This window comes from Falco cherrug, chromosome Z, assembly GCF_023634085.1.
Source record: "Falco cherrug isolate bFalChe1 chromosome Z, bFalChe1.pri, whole genome shotgun sequence".
Lineage (NCBI taxonomy): Eukaryota > Metazoa > Chordata > Aves > Falconiformes > Falconidae > Falco > Falco cherrug.
In genome coordinates, this window is record NC_073720.1 from 22,154,200 (window position 1) to 22,174,624 (window position 20,425).

A 20,425-nucleotide genomic window follows, 5' to 3' on the forward strand; every position below is an offset into this window, starting at 1 on the left:
GGCTATCAAGTAATAGATCCTACAGATGTCCTCAGAAGTATTTTGTTTCACTACAAAAAAAACCAACCCATGAGTTCATATGAAAATTCCCTTTCCAAATGTAGTAAACAAGAAGGTTGCAGGGACAGGTAGATTACAAACAAAATCCCTGAAATAGAAATACGCGTGTGGCTTTTCCAGTCTTCATTTATTTGGAAGACAACCTCTGTACTGCCTCTTCAGTCTACTTCTCTTAAATATCCTGGCCAACTAGACAGTTGTGGGTTTGTTTAGATGTTTCCAGAAATGAAGTATTATCATGCTTTAAAAGGTGGTTTCTTCAGCTGTCTTGTTTTTCATGGTCTAGAAGATTAGGAATTTGCATTGCCCTCTCATGCAAAAAGCAAACATCACCTTTCAAAACAAGATGGGTGGACTCTGGCATACTTACTCTTAAAAAGAAAGTAGGTTCTTTTTTTTCTGACCAGTTTTATCTCTGGCAGGAATATTTTAAGAGCATATTAAATTTGCAAAACTAGAGTGTAACAGTTCCAATTTCTACTTCACAAATTTTATGTAGATAAATAAAAAATAAAAATATATTAGCTTTTTTGGAAGAATCTTGGTTCTGCCTTATGATTTTGGTTTTCAGGGTGTTTCTCTTCATGTGGACTACAAGGGGGTTGTCTTTGTTAAATATGCCTGCAGTAGAAGAAACAAATTATTTTTTTGTTCTGAATCTGGTATAATTCTTTTGAGAAACTACTCTGCTTGCTCTCATAGTCTTAATAGAGTTTAATAGTTGTGGTGGTCCTTCGTTACTGATAGGGTCGCCATTGCCTCATCTTGAGGGATATTGATGTGATGTTTGAATAGTTTACTGCTTTAAAAAGAAAAAACTTGTATATTCCTGTAACAGCGCGCACACACAAAAAGGATTAAATTATTATTCTTGTTTTATAGAATGTCTTAAGCACACTCAAAATGGAGAAGATTAACTAGTAATTTTCCTGTTGTTCTGATTGCATACAAGCTCTGTATATATGTGTAAGGGGCAGGATGTTGGTCTTTCCTGCTGCAGTTCCTCCCTGGTACAGTCTTCGCAGCATCTGCAGTCCATACTTTGATCAGCAGTGCATAGCCCGCAGTAACCTATTTCAGCCTGCTGACTTTTCTAAGCTGTCAGGGAATGCGGTATTGCTCTGCTTTGCAAAATTCTTAGGGCTGCCTTTGGGTTGCGCATCAGAGCAGCCAATGTGTGTTGGGTGAGCAGAAAGGCCCAGTCTACTGGAGTGCTTTGGTCCTTGGGAGTGAGGCTTGTCTGCTGTGTAAATAAAGCAAGCAGGGATAGGAAAGCCTTGGGCATCCTTTCATGTCCAAACAATGGGCTATTTGACTATCACATGCTCATAGCAGGTAGGGGAAGACTAGACTGAGGCTTGATCTGGCCAGCAAGGGCTGTTTCTGCCATTTCTTGCTCCTTAGATCTGCTTGTAGCTTGAAACAAGAACGAATGAGTTGGGGTTTTATTCCTAACATTCTAAAGCAGCCTGTGGGGGTACTTCAGTATTGTCATAGCCCACAAATCTTCCTAACATCAAAATGATCTGAAAACTAATTCTGGAGCAAATGTCTGCCTGCATATTCCTGAGTGTCTAGTTGAAATAAAGCTTGTTTTAGCTAAGTATATGGGAATCTCCTTTGCCTTGCATTACATTTGCCCTCCAATAGAGAGCTTATTGCTTGCAGATTTAAAGCAGTGCTCCCCAGAGGGCATCACTTCAGTAATGCAGAGTACTACATTCATTACCTTTACTTGGGCTGCTTTGGAAGTATGTAATTCCAGTTGCAACCCGAGCTAGGAACCTTACATGCTAGTGCTCACTGCCTTTTAGACGAGTTGGCCAATCATTTTGCTACCTGGAACAGCCATGCTAATAATCAGCTTTCCTTGACTTAGGTGTAGGGAGGGTGGGTGATGCAGTCTTAACACAACATTTGGCATAGTAGCATATTGAAGTCCTTCCTAAAGGATATGAAACGTCTTACGTGTACTGGTCCAACACTTGACTCCAAATTGCTTGTTTCTGTAGTTCAAAACTTTGATTTCTTTCCTCTGAGGTAGTTTAGTGTTGTGAACAAAATGATAATAACTGCATGTAAAAAACCTTAATATTACTGCTTTGAATGTCCTCTAGTAGAAAGCATAAAATCTGTTAAAAAGGCCACTGCTCTAATACAGGCATTTATATTTCCACTGGGAAGAGTGGCCTGCAGTAAGTTTCCCACCGGTTGTCAAGTTTCCCTTTCCACTTCCCTTCATATCAAAACAATGTAAAACTATAGACTGGGAAGTAAGACCCAGGAAATAAAATAGATTTTATATTGGTAGTTGCAGGCCAGAAGCTTGCCATGTTTGGTTATCTCGCCCTGAGTCCTGGGTTTTTTTGGTCTGGAAGTCTACAAGCTGCTCATTTGGGTCTCTGTTACAAGGAACACCAGGGAGATGGCCTGATAAAAAGTACATTGTTTTTCAAAGGGAATAATGCTACTTAAGAGTACATGATATCTGAACAAACAGGCAATGAATAGCATATAATTCTGCACGTTATGCAGCGGCATTAAATATACATATTAGTAAGGTAGCAGATGCTGTAGTTGTGAAATTGCGATGTAAAGTAGCAGTCTTTAGCAGCAGGGTGCTGCTCTATGTGAGACTTCTTCTCATGTAATGAATAGCTAATTTGAGCTCTATAGTGCATGAGAGACCAGAGGGGATTGGGGAGGGGGTAGAGCGTTCCAGCAACCAAAGCCAGCAGGATGTGCTGAGATGGGCTTTTAATGGAGCAACATTTCTGAGCTCTTGGGGGTAAAATCATAAAGAGGGATGCTCATCTGTTACTTTGTATTCAAACTGAGGAATTATTGCTGTGAACGGACAAGCAGGCGTGTGAAATGCGCATTGCAGGAGTGGGATGTTTAATAGGTTTCAGTGCCTCTTCTGAGGTGGTGGATGTCGTCTCTTTCTTGTGTGCATCCAACAGATGAAACAAAACCAAGCAAGAGTATACATGAAAATTGGCACTAAAAAGGTGAGCAATGTTTTCCCTCATCCCCTTTCAGAGTGTGTGAGGATGCTTGTTGATCCTTACAGACTGGAAGATTCAGCTAGCAACTGAATCTGGCACTCACACATCTCATGGACATTGGCTTGAGAGAGGTGGGAACTAGGGAGTTTTCTTGCTGAGTAAGCAGGGGCCAACAAGCTTGGGGTATTCCAGGTTTGTTACTAATATTATTCTGTGTTTTAAAGTATTTTGAATGTAGTTGGTCTGATGTTTAAATATTTATGTAGGAAAGTGACACCATTTGACTTTAAAACATCATCGTTGCTTTTTAGGACCAGACTAGGTTTGTGAATCTGAACTTATAAGACATGCTGAAGAGTTTAAGAAGGGCAGGGGAGGCATCATGTGGACATCTGTCACACTTTAATCCAGAGATCCAGACTACAGAGAGGAGAGGCAGATTTCTAAGGAAATGCAGCTCCTGGTATTTGTCTCCTTATCAGAGGAGTAAGCCTCCCGTTTGGCTAAGTATACAGGAAAAAGCAGATGTAGGGAATAGTAATCCTTGTTTACATAGTCTAATCTGTCATGGTACAGTGAATTATCTATTTAAACCATTTCCCGAGAGGTAAAAATAACCTAAATCATAGTTGACATCCTGAAAGCATGATGCTAGTTAAGCAGTCCTTTACCTTCCCATTTGACTGAAGAGGTATGGATGGATGTTTTTTTGGGAGTCATTTTAATTTTAAAAAGTGGACAACTCTGTCATAGTACTCAGCTGCTTCCTTCAGATTATTCTGAAAGAAAGCAGGGGAGATCTGTGAAAAGGGATGGGAATGTTGTTATAGGGGACAAGACTGAGATTGTTCTTTCCAGATGCTTTTAAATTTATTTTCAGCCATTTAAAGTATAAAGAAAAGAAATCAATAGTCTATGTCAGGGGCCTGACTTTGAAATATTTCAGTTGATTTTGAGACTTGAGATATTGAGAGTGTTAAAAGTCAAAGGCACAGTTTTCAATTTACGGTTCATCATTGTAACAGAGGCTAGATACAGAATTTAACTCTGTTCTGTTTCTGCTTTTCTTGTTGTGATACAAAACTACTTCAAATACTAGCAAGTTTCTCAATCTGAGTATCTTTTCTACCGCCAAGAGCTCAGAAATGTTCCTTCATTAAAAGTATCTGAAAACTGACTTATACGTAATGTCTCTATCTTGCTATTTAAGTGCACCATGACAACACAACCTTAGGCAGGTGACAATAGTAGGATGTAATTGTCCAGTACATCACTGAATTTAATCTTAATCTAAGACAGAAAAAAAAATCTTTAACCATTAGTGATAATATCAACAACTGATGTTAGAGGCATGATTCCTGCTCAGCTTTTCTGCCAGCAAAGGGCACCCTCTGTCTTTAACTGCATCTGTGTGAGAATGAGTATAAACTTGTTTTTTCTTCAAGAACTTGCAATGGTCTTCCTTTTTTCCACCCTCCCAATTATGTTTATGTAGGATATGATAATAATTAAGACCACAGACAGAGAACCTTTTCTTATTACAAAAGGTAGCCCTGCAGGCATGAGACCTGTATCAGAAACTAGGCTTAGTACTGCTACAAAGCCGATGTCTAGTTTGAGATAAGTAAAATTGACAAACAACCTTGAGACACAAAATCAGTCAGCAGCGTACTTGGTCTTGTGGGCTGGGTTTCATGTTCGTCAGCAGGCCTAACCCTTGACTATAGTAGGCAACCAAAGCTAACAAAATGAGTCATTTACCATGCTTCCACAAGTACACCACCTACCAATTTACCACAGATGCTAATAGTTGTAGTATAGATAGGTTACCAGAAGCTGAAGCCCAAACATAAATGGCAAGGGAATGCAGGGATCTGGAAGGGAGAGAGTTACTTCATCAGTGCTTGAGAGCAGTGTTGCTTGGCTTGCTGGTAAATAGATTCTCCATCCTTGAGGCTTTTCTCTTCTGTCTCCTTGTTTTTGTGTCTCCCCACAGCACACTTTCAGTAAAAGTGGAGTAAATGATGGTGGTTTTGTAATTGTTTCCTTTTCCTCTGTCAAAAAGTAGTTGTAAGGTGTTCTTTGGCTCATCACTGAAAGTTGGAAATGTTTTATGTTACCAGACGTGCTTTTAGTTGGGGTGCTCAGTCTAATGGCTTAGGTACTGTAAAACCTGGTCTGGAGGCCAAACCACAGCATGCTGAATTCCAGTAACTTGCTTAATAAGTCTAAACGACAAGTTAGATTCTGTTTAGCTGTATAATTTGTCCTCCTTCCTTTGGTTGATTAATCGGTTGTTTAAATGATCCTGAAAGTTTTGCTTCCTTGATTATATAGTTCCATCTTTTTCTTCTTCCGCCTGCCTTTCCAAACTTTTCACTCTTTCTGTGTTGTCTGGAAAGCTTTTACTTAGTTTGTGACACACCTAAATTAAAAAAAAATAATCTCAGGTTGCATTTTATTGTTCAACCCCATGCGTATTAATAGAGGCTTGGTTAACACATTTTGTGTTAACATGCAATCTGGAATCAGATTAATAGTCAGAATAACTATAGCTTGTTAAACTTCTGGGTGCCGCAGGTTAGAGGTAGATATTCCTAAGAATTTCTTGGCTCTGGCAAGGAAGAATGGTATGCCTTGCTCATTTAAGGAGAGTTACTGTGTGGCTTTAGAGGAAGGGGTGAGATCCTTTATTACCTTCTTTAAGAAAATTGCATATTACTCTTACCTGCAGTGTTTGAGGAGCAGCAGTGTGCTCTGAATGTGCTGACATTGGCTTAGAAGAACATACATCAGGCTCCCCCACCAGCATACACCTACCCTTACTTATTCCAAGTGCTTTCTGTGCACAGAGCTCCCAGAAATCAGGGCCTGGGAACATAAATAATGTTTTGGTTTGAACTAACAGATACTTGTATCATAAATATGAAAAGATAATGTGAGTAATTTACACTCAAAATCATCTGTGCCTTTGAAAATCCATTTTTCTTACATGAAGCCTATTAATTTTGCATCCCGTATCTGGGGAGGTGGTGCATGTCTATATGGTGGAGTTAATAGTACGGGAGTTCTTAGCATATAGTTTTGATGATGGGGTGCACTAGCCATGAACTGTATATTGATTTGTTTTCGTCAAGTAGTAATTGCAACAGCGAGAAGTGATTAGTCTAGCCTGGCAACACTTAAGTATGGAAAAACTGTGAACCACAAGGTTCATAGAGTATCTCTACTTGTGTGGGTTTAGGCTGTGTGCCAGTGTCATCCAGGATATTCTGATGTGTGACCTTTGCATGACCTTTTTTTTTTTTTTTTCCCTCCAACAGTTTCATTGTTACTATTATAGTTTCTTGGGATTCCATTCTTCGTTTGCAGCTCCGCTGCAGTTGGCCCTGGACAGCTAGAAAGAAGATGCTTCAGCCGTGCAAGGGTGACTCAGTTGTGATGGTGGCTTTTTAGACTTTCAACCTGGAACTCTTTCAACACTATGGTTTTAGTGGCTTTTTATCTGCTGCTTTGTCAGGAAATACTACATCATACTTCATTATTTTTGCTGGAATTCCTTGTAGTGCTCTGGTGACCAGAGGAAGTTGCTGAAAACATTTATCTTGTAAAATTTACTACCGAAAATCAACAGAGCCCCTCCCAAAGTCCTATGTAGTAACTGTTTTTTCTACATTTAAAAGCCTCTTTTTCTCTTTTTTACTTCCACTTTGATTATGAGTAAAACAGTTTAGTGAACATCCTGACTCTTGCAGTAATGCACAAACATTTGTTGAAAAGATAAAGTAATAAAACCATTTGGTAAATGTGAAGGATTAAATCTTTATGAATATTTAGCATACAAATGGAAGAACAGAATCATGGCCATAAAGAAAGGGTTTCCCCTGTTTTCTGGGAGTTTTAATGCCATTTTTCACTTGGCACAAGTACAGCATTGATACCTTTTCATTTTTTCCTCTCCTTTTCCAACAAAAGAAAACTATTCCACAACTAGTAATGGAAATGGGAGGGGCAGTTTCCTCTTTTAAGCCAAGTATAACATTTCCTGATGGAAGGTCAATTTAGCATAAAATTACAATGGCTTGTTTCGCATAGCTTAAACTTGAACTGTTTCAGTGCAATGTTAAATTACTTAATCAGTTAAATATTTTGTGTTGTTGGAATGACCTAAATACCTTTTACTGCAGGATGCCTGTGTTTCAGACATCCTGTTCTGGGTTGTCCCAGACTATAAGTATGGCTGTGGAAATGTAGACACATCCTCTTTTCAGGAAGTAGTCATTTTCTAATCTTTTTAAAATCTCTTCCCAAGTTTATATTGGTGATTGCTGTTGTCTTCCTCCTTAGGATTTTATCCACTTCCCAGTAAAAAAATAGTGTGAGTTTGATCAAGCCCTTATCCAAGAGGATGAGAAACCAGTTTTTCCTGATGACAGAGCAGTGTTGAGGGTCAAGCAGGATGTAGTTTTTTAAAGATTTTTCCTTCTTGCTTTCACCCGTCTCGTCATGAAGTTCTGTGCTGTTCTGTGGCCTGTCTTAGTTGTAATCAGTTTGTCTTTGAAAAGCCATGTAGACAGCAACTACTAATGATATGCTGTATTTGTATTTGCTGTACAAATTAAGTCGAAGATGAACCTTAACCTAAGACAATGAAATGAAGCAGATAAGCCTGTGTGGGGTAAGCAAGGGATAGCTGGGTAGCAGTGGTAGCAGCAGTAAGAGTGTGAAAAAAGCAGAGATGTGGTTGGACTGGTGGAGGGACATTTCGAAACAACAACAAAAAATTGGTTAGACTAGATTCTTCCTCTCTTTGCCTCCCTTAAAAATGAGCATGTTTTGCTAGAGGTGTTCTTCAGTCTCAGATGATTTAGTTTCTGTTACTTCCTTTTTTGTGGAGACAGGTGATTCTTAGTTGACGCTAAGCCTTTAACTGTAGGCATGCAATACAGAAAATTTGTGTTAGCAATAAGAATGTAAATAGTAACTTCAAAAAATAACCATATTCTATCTGACAGGCAAGGCATCTTCTAAGTTGCTTAAAACAACTGATAGTCTGTAAATATTTAACTTTCATGAATGTAAGAGGAGCCTATTTGTTGTTGTATTGCTTTAAGTGTATGTTAATGAAAGCAGGAGGCTTAATCTGCGTTCGGTTTTGTTGCTCTTCCTTATTTGCAGTCACTTTCCCATTTGTGATATCTATACTTGTACTGTAGCAAGTAAAAATAATTTATTGCACAAATGTAATGTGAAAATTAAGTAGCAGTAAAAGCTGAAATGACATCACCTTGGGAGGTGGATAGCTTGGGCTGTGGGATGAATCTGCTGTCTGCTTCCTGCAGGAGGGATGCCAGCTTCTGCTCACCAGAGCAGAGTGAATTCCTCCTTGAAGGCTAGCAACAAATGTCTTTGCAGTGATCCTCTGGAGACTGGTTGTAATCAGTCTTTGCTCTTGGGCACCTCTGCATGTTCCTGGGGTGCAGATCCTTGCAGCATGTTCCTGGGATGCAGATCTTTGTAGACTGTGTGCGTATCCTGCTGTCTCAGTCTCTTCCCGTTGCATAGAAGAAGGGCCTGTGAAGTTCACAGGCCCTTGTTTATCAAAATTTAAATGTAGATTAGTAATCTGGTTTACCTTCTTGTTTCCTGCCTTTGTTATGGCTGAATGTAAACTTGAGCCTGATGCTGGCCTACATTTATATTCTTTTACAATTGACCTATAAACATTTTAGTACATTAGCTGGATGGTCTGGACAGCATAGTTAATTAAAAGCTCAATTATTTTGGAGTAGTTGCACTTCTAGAAACTTTCTTGAATATTAATTACCCTTTTTTCCTTACCCTTAGTTTTGAATTTACTTCCAGTTTCTCTTCAGCACTGTTGTAGTTTTGATGACTCCTATTTCACACTTCTGCTGCAGCAAACTGCTGTATGGTGGATCCAGCCAGTTTCCCTCAGCTCAGATAACCTATTAAGCCTCTCTCCAAAGTTTGAGGCTTACTACATTCCATGTGTCATAAGTCGTAAAATGTTAATTTGCTCACATTCTGCGAAGCATTTTTATGATTTAATTTAGCATTCCTGATATGTTTTTTTAATAGCTGTCACATGATCTCTGTGGGATATATTATTAGAAAAATTGCCATATATATATATGTAAACAAATTTGCCTACTGGTCTCTCGTGGTGAACTGTACTTTTTCACGCATCAGCTTCTGGGTTTCCAGGCTCACATTGGGATTTCTTTTTTATTTTGTTTACTGGTGGTCTTACAATGTATTGAACTGAGAGAGCAGCTGTTAAACTCTTACCATAGAGGAGCAAACTGATGCCCTTTTAAAAAAACCCAATAAACAGGCAACAAAAAGGCTGGGTGTATATAACTATATAAAGTTATATGTACTCTCTCGGGTACATACATCTGTATACCTGATAAAGGGTGACCTGCAGCCATAGATTGCTAGCCGCCTTGGCCTGACAGGAGTCCATCATCATTCACACTTACAGCAAATGGTTGGCACTGTGTTAAAAAACTTTAAAACAGTTAAACTGTGTTTGCCTGCTTCTGCTCTTGGAGCCATAAGCATAATTTGCCGTAGCATCCTAGATCATAATTTGAGCATCACTGTGCCAGAGGTAGGGTTCTTTGTTACTGCTGTTTAGAAGGCATTTTTTAACGTCTGTGCTGTTTATGCCAAGATTTTGCTGCTTTTGCTTTGCCTACAAAGCTAGTGCTACAAATGCCTAAAATGGGCTTGATTATATCCATGTTAAATGAGTTGGAGTGCAGATGACTTTCAGGTTTTGCAGACATGTGATCTGAGGTTGTGAGCAGTGCTGGTGAAAATGTCATTCTGTAGTTTATATGGGGTTCCAGTGGGGTGGATTGAGAGTTGTTTAACCACAGGGATAGCAGCGAAACCTTGAGGAACCCTTGGGGCCATGCTCATGGGGTACATGTTTTGTTCAGCGCCCCCACCTCCAGACAACATGAGCTGCTGAAGCCTGCATCTGTTTTAAAACAGTTGGGTTCTTACATGGCTGTTAGGCAGGGGAAGGCATTTTGCTGTTATTGGCTGTCTGAACAGCCTTACCTTTTCTTTAGGGAAGAGTAGTCTGGATGGATGTATATATCCCATCCACAGTTGTTCATGTCCTCTGCTTGGACTACAGTGTTAACCAGCCGCTTTTGAGCAGCAGAGATGTGATCAAGCTTGGTTTGAGGTGTTAGTGGAAGCCTTCATGTAATAAATGTAATTAGCTGAACAGTCTCAGACTTGAAGATTTGGGCTCTTGGTGGAAGTCCTGGAAGCTGTTTTTTTTTGTGAATGCAACTGTTGAATTCACAGTGCTGGGACAAATAAATCTTGCTGTTCAGGTGATTAGTGCTCTCACCATTATAGCATACACGTTCTTGGTCATGTGCTAGCGGTAGTGAACTTTCAAGTTGTCAGTGGCATGTGTGCGTGGAGTTACTTAATGCTCCTTCCCCTTTCTCTCTTGCTTGCAAAAGTCCCAAAATATCAAATCTTGACTACTGCCTTCGTGAAAAGGAGTTGTGAAATCCAGGTCCTTGTGACGGGTCCTCTGTTAGTGTTTGTGTACATGGTAAGGCCAATTTTTTTTCAAGGTGGCAGTGCTCTCAAAACACAAGCTCTTCTATACCCTCTGCATCCATTATACACTGTAAACAATCTATGTGCTGCCTTTGTTCATTAATATCTTTTTCCCACTCATTCTTATTACCTTTGTACTGGCATGTTCAAGGGTATTTTCCATTTTAAATCAGTGTTTCCTCTGGTTTATAAGTAGGCTGTTAACATTAGCTTCAGGCTGAGTGGTGGTGGCATGCAAAGTTTTGACTTCATAATAATTTCAAAGTGTGTTGTCGATCTGTTTTTAGAGTGTTCCAAAGTTCAGACAGAATTGAATGTAGGCTACTACTTTGCCATCTTGAAAGAAAACCATTCTCAAAAGGCAAAATTTGAATGAGATAAACATGGTTTAGACTTTCGCTTGTCTTGGGGGAAAAGAAAATGCAGCCACTGATCTAAGTTGTGAAGAAGTAGCTAATGGGCATAGTTGGAATCTACTTTCCGTAAGCATTTCTTCTTGATGCTCTTTAGGCACGATGAAGCGGAGGAGTTTTTCACTTTTTGCAGTGATGATGTGTTTGCCAACTAATATAGTAGTCTGAACAAATCTTAGCTGGTAGGCCTGCAAGTTAATTTAAATGACTGTTAAAGGTAGAGGATATGATTCTGGTTACCAGTGTGAGGTTACCTGCATAGGTCTTACACACTGAAGATTCCCCATCTCCCAGAGCAAGCTCTTCCATCTTTCTTCTCTATAAGTAACCCCCTTTGCTGGTCTCTTATTCTGTGAATGTAGAACAGCTTATGCGTTTTCCTGGCTAGGGGTGTATATATAGGTCTTGTAAACTACTTGGGAAAAGGGTCAGTGGGTCGGTCAGTGGATTAATATTAAGGAAACATCCATCTTCCAAATATAGTTGGTAGTATATTTCCTAATTTTGTGTGCATAGTGAATGAGCCATGCATGGTGTTCTCAAAAAGGTACGTAGCAGAAAGCTATTCAGAAGCACAATTTTTTAAGTTTTACGGTATTTATGTAATCCAGTTCTGATGTTTATCCTTTAAAGAAAACATAAAAGTAATACCCAGTGGTGATGTATAGTTGCATTTCAAAGCTTTCAATTGCAGGTGTGAACCTAGTGAGGGTTTTTTTCATAACCACTAGACAGCATAGATATATCTTTAATATATGCAGAGCAGGTTTGCATTTTTTAATCCCTTTTCTTAAAATACTGTTACTGTATGTTCATCAGAATAGCTTGCCATTTTTTAAGTTTGTCGTGTGTTTGTTTTGATAGCGTATTTTTCGTAATTTTGAATGGACAGCAAAAAAGTTTGAGAAAGAACTGTTTTTTTCAAAGTTCACTCCAGAATAGCTTGCTGTATTGATGACTGAATGACAAATCAGTGCAGCTCCCCTTGAATGAGCGATTTTTTTCTTTATATTTTTCTTATGTGCCTAAAGGAGCATCTTAGAATTGTGAAGTTTAAATTACTGAGAGAAAATAAACCAGTGGTCTAACATTTTGGATTGAATTACTATTCACAGTTAATTCAGAAGTTATATTGTACTTGTTTTATTTCCTTGAACCACACCACCATGTTAAGTCAGCATAATCCCCACCCCCAACACTTTACATAGCTTCTTGTTCTGATAGTTTTCGTTCATTTTGGCCCGTATCTTTCTAAAATGTGTCTTCAAGTCTATTTGTGTATATTGAGGAAGATGCTCTGTAACACTGGGAGACAGTAGAAATGAATTAAGCATGTGAGATGTCATTAATGCTGCTTATTTAGTGCAGTAGCTTTGCTGCTTAATCCACTGGATTAGTGGAATTCACTGTTTTAGAACTTTTGACTTGAGTAACTAAAAGCCATCCTGTTGCTGCTTCTCCACATGCTACTGTTGTTTCTTTTCTTCAGTACCTTACATTTCAAAGTTTCTTTATTCTAAAGTACTTACTTTTTATGACAAACATACATACTTACGTGGGCAAATATGTGGTGATGTGAATTTTCATGTATCGGGCAGCTTTACAGTTTGAAAATGTTTTTAGTTAGTGGATTGGATGCTGTTAAACAGATTCTGGCAAAAATTGCTTTGTAAAATTCACTGACTTCTTAATATCTTCTTCCTCATGACATCTTGGCTCAGTCCCCTTCCAGAAGTACGGCAGTTGAAAACACTGGTTTTTGGCTGTTAAATAATTCTTGTGGTCTTTGAGGTGAACCTTCAACAGAAGCCAAATCACTATGTAAAAGAGCTTCATTTGAGGCATTGTCTTAATGCCACAACTGCTTTTCTAAACACATTTTTGCAGAATGCAAAGCCTCTGCACATTGAACGTGTCAGCAGAGCTTGAATTACTGGTCACATGCTGGTTTGAAAACAGTAAAACCTACCGAATGGCAGCAGCTGAAGGGAAAAGGTGAGACATGCCTGCTCTATAAATAGTTTCTGTAGCGATCATAGTTTTCTGCCTGCAATTCTTTCATTGTTTTTAGGTAATGACAAATGAGCTTTTTCATTTAAAAGTGAAATGTTAGTATTCTTGGTTGGGTTTTTTAATTTGTTTGGGTTTTTTTAATGGATAAGTATTTGCAGCAAGGTTTGTAACTTTGAGTAAAAGGGGAATTTTCCCTTTGAAGGGGAATACCTATTTGTAGTGAGGGCTTGCAGGTTTTATTCTCCTTCAGATCTGTTACTGAAATGTCACTGAGTCCCCACACAGGTGGTTCCTTTTGCCTTCTTCCAGGAGCATGTAATGCCTCTGTCCTCGGCAGGCTATAAATTACTGTCGGTGAAAGCTTCCTAGCAAAGCACACTATGCTGCATTTTTACCTGGTCCTAACTTTTCATACTTTATTTGGAGAATATTAAATGATTAGGTTAAGGTTAGGTTAAAAGAGGTTAAGGCTGTGTCTTTGGGAGGGGACCAGCCTTCCCGGCTGAGTACTCTGCAGTGCTGGTAGCAATAGAGAAGGTGGCATTTGATGTCTGGTAGGTTAAATTGTGACAGGCCTGGCAGGGCTTCTGAGCTGAAACTTCCCCAGTTGTTTTCTGTAGCGTATGGAAACCTTTTTGAAGATTGTATGTCCTAACAACAAATTCTTTCTTCTTCAAAAACAGAAAAAGCGGAGAACAGTCTTTCACAGTTAGCGGGTGTAGTCCATCATTGCAGCATAGTTAATACAGAGCTGCTACATTTTAGCCTGCAAGAGCAGCTGATGTTTCTGTTTAAGCCCTCTGTAATTTAAGAAGGGTACGTTAGGTGATTTGATGGTACTGCTGTTGTAATTGTTTGGACCAGGATCTGTGTTTGTAAATGTTGCTGCTTGTAATGTGAATTCTCAGAAAATGGCAGTGGAGAGGGAGGGGATGCAGTGAGCCGTGTTTGCATCTGAACAGTGCAGTACTTAAAGGCAGGCCTGCTGTTAACTCGGAATATTTCTGGAGACATTCATCTTTCCAGGAAGATTTTAACTTTTTGAGTACTTGAATTATATACTGACAAATCAGAAGTGATACTGTTGGAGTAGATGGTAGGGCTTTTTATTTTTTTAAAATCTGTTTAGTAGAAAATCTATCACTGGGCCTTTTTCTGTTGGAATTAATAGGGGCTCAGGTAGTTACTGAGAGTAGCAAGGAGTGGGATAATGCCCTTTCAGTGTCCAAGTGTTAGGCTTTTCCTCAACTCACAGATGAGAGACAATAATTTTATGTATGCTTTAGAGGAAAGGGACATCAAGGAGAGAAATCTCCCCTGCAGTTTCTTTGGGACCACCAATTCAACTTACACGTACTGAGAATTAAACTGAAATAGAGATGGCTAAGTTTTAACAAAGCCTCTCTTTTTGAGAGGAGGCACTTACAGGAGCATGCCATGACTACCTAAAAAGCAAAGGGAAACACAGAGGGAGGAGCTCATGCTGTAAGGGGCAATTGCACTCCCCTTTCCGTGCAAGTGTCGAGTGGAGACAAGAACAAGAATACCATGTATTCCTGGGCCTGTTAGTCCACCCCCCTTCCTCTCTGTGCACTTTACAGCTTACTGCCTCTTCAGCCTTGGCTCTTAACTACTTTAACGGGTAAGCATCTTCTTGCAAAGTTGACGTTAGTGTGTGCGTATGACCTTCTTCAGAGTAGAGTATCAGTGTACCTGCCCTTGAATGTAATCCAAACAATGATGCTGACTGCAAAACCTGCTCTGTAATGTACAGTATAAATAAATGGAAAAAATGAGAGATCTTCCTCTGTTTCCTGTAACTTGAGCGTTTTTAAAAAAAAGGGAGATACAATATTTTGGACTAGATTTATGTATGTATTCTTTTTCCACTTAATTTTCATGTGATACTGCTGCCTACAGTACACTCTTCTGGTATTTAAACAATACCAAAAAGTTTTTGACTTTGAGGGGGTGTGGTTTTATAGTATTTCCATTATGAGTAGTTAATGCATAACACCTTGTAGTGTCCATCCCAGACTTTTTATGTGCTATATGTTCGAGTTTAATCCTGGTATGGCATATGAAAGTTGGTTGTATTGCCCTGTATCTGTGCCTCTAACTTAATGCTTGAGCCAACGATCAAGGTCATTCTTACATAAAATCAGGAAGAAACCCCCACATTCTGCTATTCAGTAATAAGGTGTTCAGAGCCAAACCTGGGACTTCGTGGTGCACAAACAGAGGTGGGCTTAGGCCTTATCTTCAGAGTTTGAGACCCTGGTTCAACAGGGCTTGGTGTCAACTAAGGCGTCTTTGCTGAAGCAAACATCTTTCTTGCAGTACTCCATATCTTCTTACAATACAAAAAACCCAAACCAGAAAACCAAACAAAAACCAACAAGCTCTTTTGCTTTGTGCTTTACTATGCTGAATGGAGAACAGGACCATAATGCAGACTTCTGAAATAGTGCACATGTGTCTCATTCAGTATTATAAATCTGACATCCAGTGTATTGGAAACTGCAGCAGTTTCCATCTCCAAAGAGCTACACAAACATAGCTGTCATACCGTATCCCTTGGGTGAAGGTGAGCTTTAATGTGAACTCAGTGGTGGGAGAGGTGCCATCGAAGAGGTGAAGTGATTTGTGTCAGTGAGTCAGTGGCAGGGTTGGGACCTGGGTTTGTGCCACTAGAGTGCACTACTTCCTTCATACTTACCGAGAGAATGGTTAAATTTGCTGGTAGGTGCCGCAGGCTTCCTGGTTGGTGGGGTTTGGAAAACTGCTGCCAACCTGCTGAGGTACCAGGAGTTCCACATTGGTCTTAATTGGATGCAGCTCTGCTTCTGCAGCTATCGTTTACCAAATAAATGTTTTTCTTACTATCAGACTTCCAGGAATGTTGTGATAGAATGGCAAAGAAGGCTTGTAAGCTAGGATTTTGCCCCCCTTTTGATTTTGTTGGAGACAAAAAAGTGTACATATGAAAGAAAGGGCTAATCATATTTGTAATTAAACCAAGTCCTTTAAAATACTATTTCTCAGAAATAGATGATGTCTTTTACTTTATTAAGGAAAGATTCTTGATAAGGAGATACAGTATTTTATTTATATTAAGTTCTCTTTTGGTTTTTTTCCTGCACAGGTTTCCACTTGAGTGGCACAGTGACAGAGCCTGCAATGCAATCGGAGCCAGAAACTGTTTGCAATGTAGCTATCAGCTTTGATCGTTGCAAGATTACCTCAGTGACCTGTAGCTGTGGAAACAAGGACATATTTTACTGTGCCCACGTTGTGGCACTTTCTTTATACCGGATCCGCAAGCCAGATCAGGTCAAACTGCATCTTCCCATTTCAGAGACACTCTTTCAAATGAACAGAGACCAACTACAAAAATTTGTACAGTATTTGATCACAGTGCACCACACAGAAGTTTTGCCAACTGCCCAGAAATTAGCAGATGAAATTCTTTCTCAGAATTCAGAAATCAATCAAGTCCATGGTGAGTTTGTTACTTGTTCTTCCTTTTGCTTCATTCCCTGTTTGGTTTTGAGGGTTTTTTTTGTGCCTTTCAGAAGTGTGACCTGCTGAGGTCCCTTCCAACCTGAATTACTCTGTGATTCTGTGTTTACTGAAGAGAATTCTGTTATTGACCCTTGACTTTAAGATGTTTAGAAAACCGTACTTTTTGGGAAAGAGAAAAAAATTCATAAGCAATGGGCTTGATATGTCCAGCACTGGTAATGTGGCCTGATTGGCTTCACGCTTGTATTTTCCAGCTATGAAAAACTGAGTAGTGGTGTTCTTTATATAGCCACATTGCATAAAGGAACTATCTTACCAACTTACCAATGGCATCTTTTTGGTTTTGTTCTTCTTGAACTAACCTTCTGATATTTTGATTGTGTAATTTTGTTTTAGTGACAAAGCATAAAAGCAAGTAGGTGATACTGGTTTTTAATTCATTAAATATAGTTTTGTTATCCTTTGGGATTTAGTTTCTGTATGAAGTCAGGGGGCATATAAAACCTATATTTCACTACCTTTTTCCTGTTAGTGCTGCAGCAGCCTACAGCATCAGCAGTGGTCTTAATCTGTCCTGATTTTCTGCTGCACGTGGTTTTAATGGCTCTCAGGTTCCTTTCCTGAACGTCTTATGTTTGTTAAAGTGTGCTGGGTGTGATGAGGCTTCTGAGGTGGCTTTTACATGGACCCTGCAGAACTGAAAGTGACTAATTATGGATTTAAGGTGACCCAGCTAGTTTTAGTCCTGTGTTCCTGCAAGGTCACTTAATAGAAAAGACCTCTCAGGTGAGCAGAGCTGTAAGCATATGGGCAGTTTACATGGGAAGAATAAGTTATCCAGATATCCAAGAACATCTTTTTTGTTTGTTCATTGACAGGAACAGTTCTTGTGCATTGATATTTAAGAGAGATGACTGCTATGCCAGAGAGTTTGTAGTACGTACACAACCAAGCTGTTTAATATTGGAGTAAGAAAACAATGTGTGTTAGATATAATGTAGGTGGAACAAAGGAAGGGAGTGTTTTCAGTAACAGGACTCATCTGCAGCCTAGCCCCTCTCCTTAGGAGCTGGTGACCCTGGCAGACTCAGGCAGGTGGTGCTGCAAGAAGGTGAATTTCAGGAGCATCGCTCTTTTTGGCTTTGGGAGCTACAGGAATGTGGCTAGAGGCAAGGCAGTTGCTCTAGTTGTTACTGGACCTAATGGGAAGGTGATTGGCAGAGCTGCCTGGTGACAGTGGAAAGAAGGGGAACCTAAAGCAGAGCAGGATATTAAGCAATAGAGGAAGATTCTCAGATGTTGTAAACTGTAGGCATGTATTGCATGAGAATTGGTAATAGCTTGAACATGAACTAAGGGGAAGGAAGAAGTATGGTGAGTATGAGTGTCAAGGGTGATGAGAAAAGGGGAAGGCAGGGGTGGGAAAGGAGGGGCAGATGATGGCTATGTGTGGCTGTATTAACTACACTATGGGTAATGTAAGAGAAATGACAAGCTGTTGCAGAGAGCTCTTAAACCTGATCAGTGTTAAGTCTGTAATTATGCTGATCTTAGGCCTGTTAGTCTGTCAGCTACTTTCTTATTGTCAAAATATCTCCTTACTCATTAGTATCTAAAGTGTTTTTAGAGAGGATGTTTATATCGCAGCCCAAATAGCAAAAAGAATAGGAAACCAAAAAACTAAGTTAATTTCATAAATGATCAATGATGAAATTTCACAATGAATTTGAGTAGGGTTGCTTAAAATTACCACAAACCTAAAATGTTTCTTACACGTTGCTGTTTTCCCAGTAAATGAAATTGAGGTATGTCTGTATTGACTGTGGTATTTCTTAATAAAATACCAAAAACTGAAATAGAAAATCCAGACAGCGTAAGAAAGTAAACTGCTATTACTAAAGAAAGCTGGCTTACAAAAGAGGATCTGTAATGTCCTGCTTTTTCTCTCAGACTACCATAAAACCATGGTCTGAGGGTTTTTTAAAATGTTTAAGGTGTTACTACATTACAGGATTCTTTTAAGGAAAATAGAAGTTTATCTAGTTATATAGCAAGTAAGTGTCCTGCAGTTTGTACTGTAATTCTGTTATTTTGACCTTTAATCAAATTCCTTACATTAACCAAAAAAAAAAATAAATTACAAAAAATAGACCCCAAAAAATCTCTAGCTGGCTGTAATAGCACAGGCTGGTGAATATAGGATCACCATTCACTTTTTTATATCTCCTGTGCTGCAGATGTTCAGTTTGTAACACAAAACTGCCTAGTAGACCTATCTTGCTTTGAATAGTTTAACTCACTAAACTAGTGTTTGAAGAGGATTTATATTGAACGCTGCTTGAAGGCACAGGTAAGCAAGAGGAAAAACTTGAAGACGTGCTTGTAAAAGTAAGAGGAGACCTGGTACAGGAACACCAGAAACAGCTTTGATTAAGTGAAGTCCTGAATCTGGAGTTGGATGAGGAAATAATTTTTCAATGTTGTCTAGAGGTGTTTTAATTTCAGGGTTGTCTTATATAAAACTTCAACTCATACATTGTTTTTTTTTTTTTTTATCTCGTGGTGGCTGTACTAGTTCTGGTTTTCATGTATTTCTAGTAATAGGCAAAAGAAATCAGCTGTAGGAATGACCCGGGACTTTGAGAAGCTGTGACCAGAGCAGTCTTGTTGACTTGCTTATGAGCTGGCTAGGGAGATGGAACAACTCTGCAGTATTTTCCTTTTACAAAAGGTGAATTTGGTAAGTGTTCATTTGCTCAAAATTCTGTCTTAGGCAGTGTTTGGCTTTGGCTACCTCCCTTGTGAATGAGGTTACGGGGGAACAAGTGAAGTGACTTACAATCGTGACATGGGTTTTGAAATGACAAATCTTACTTCTTTGGTGGATACAAATGATGCACTATCCTTTCTTGCATCATAACTGAGCCTCACTGCAGGAAAAAATAAGGGGATGCTGTTAAAAGCGCAGGAATGTGTTACCTGTTCAGTGACTTCAGGAGAGCAAAGTGATTTATATGGAAACCTCAGCTGTATCTGCCACACTAATTTTCATTTGGTGGTGATTACACTACAAGAGGGTTTTGCGTGTTTTTAGAGTACAAAAACACCTCTTACAATTGAGAAGATTTGTTTTGTTTTGATGTTCTCATGTGACACTGCTACAGCTGCATGTGTTTCTGATGATTTCAAAACTGGAGATCTGTGCGGTCTGATCTTCTGTACTGAAGAACACTGCAGGTATTCGTGCTGATACCCTGTCATCTGCACTGTGCAACTGGTGGCTTCACATTGAGTTTCAATTTGGGGATGCTGACTCAGGAATCTGGATGTAAATTTGGACCCTGCTCTGCTGAGGCGCTTTTCCTCCCTGTTCATTTTTGTACCATCATAGCAGAGGGAGCTGTCAGGCGTGTTAGGCTAGGAAGAGAACAGTCAGGATGACGGATTATCAGACGGGTTTGTCGTCTTGGGTCTGTCTTTTCTTAGATATGAAACTTTCGCTTAAATTGGTTGGAAGGTCAAACTATGTTCCTGAGAACTTGCATGGAAATAGGAAAGTAACTGTAAGGTGCTGGTGGGTGGGGTGCGGTGTGGGTCTGTTGGCATATTAATCTCCTCCTAGCAAGCATTTGCTATTATGTACAGAGTGAAAAAGGGTCTGCCTTTTACTGGTTTAAGGACAGCCTAGCAAAAAAATTTAATTTCTACCTTTTAAGCTGTACTGTTTCTTTCCTGACTGTTTCGTGCTGCTGTTGCAATCTATGCCTTTAGAAGAACTGTACAAATTTC

General features: G+C 39.4%; 1 protein-coding gene across 2 annotated transcripts in view; it reads left to right on the forward strand.

The window, feature by feature from the left end:
* The window catches only part of ZSWIM6 (zinc finger SWIM-type containing 6), a 112,361-nt gene that overhangs the window by 46,207 nt on the left and 45,729 nt on the right, over positions 1 to 20,425 (forward strand). For both annotated transcript variants that reach the window (XM_055699123.1, XM_055699122.1), the window contains exon 2: positions 16,257 to 16,613. In XM_055699123.1, the coding sequence (XP_055555098.1) occupies positions 16,257 to 16,613 (357 nt within the window). The remainder of the gene's footprint in view (positions 1 to 16,256; positions 16,614 to 20,425) is intronic.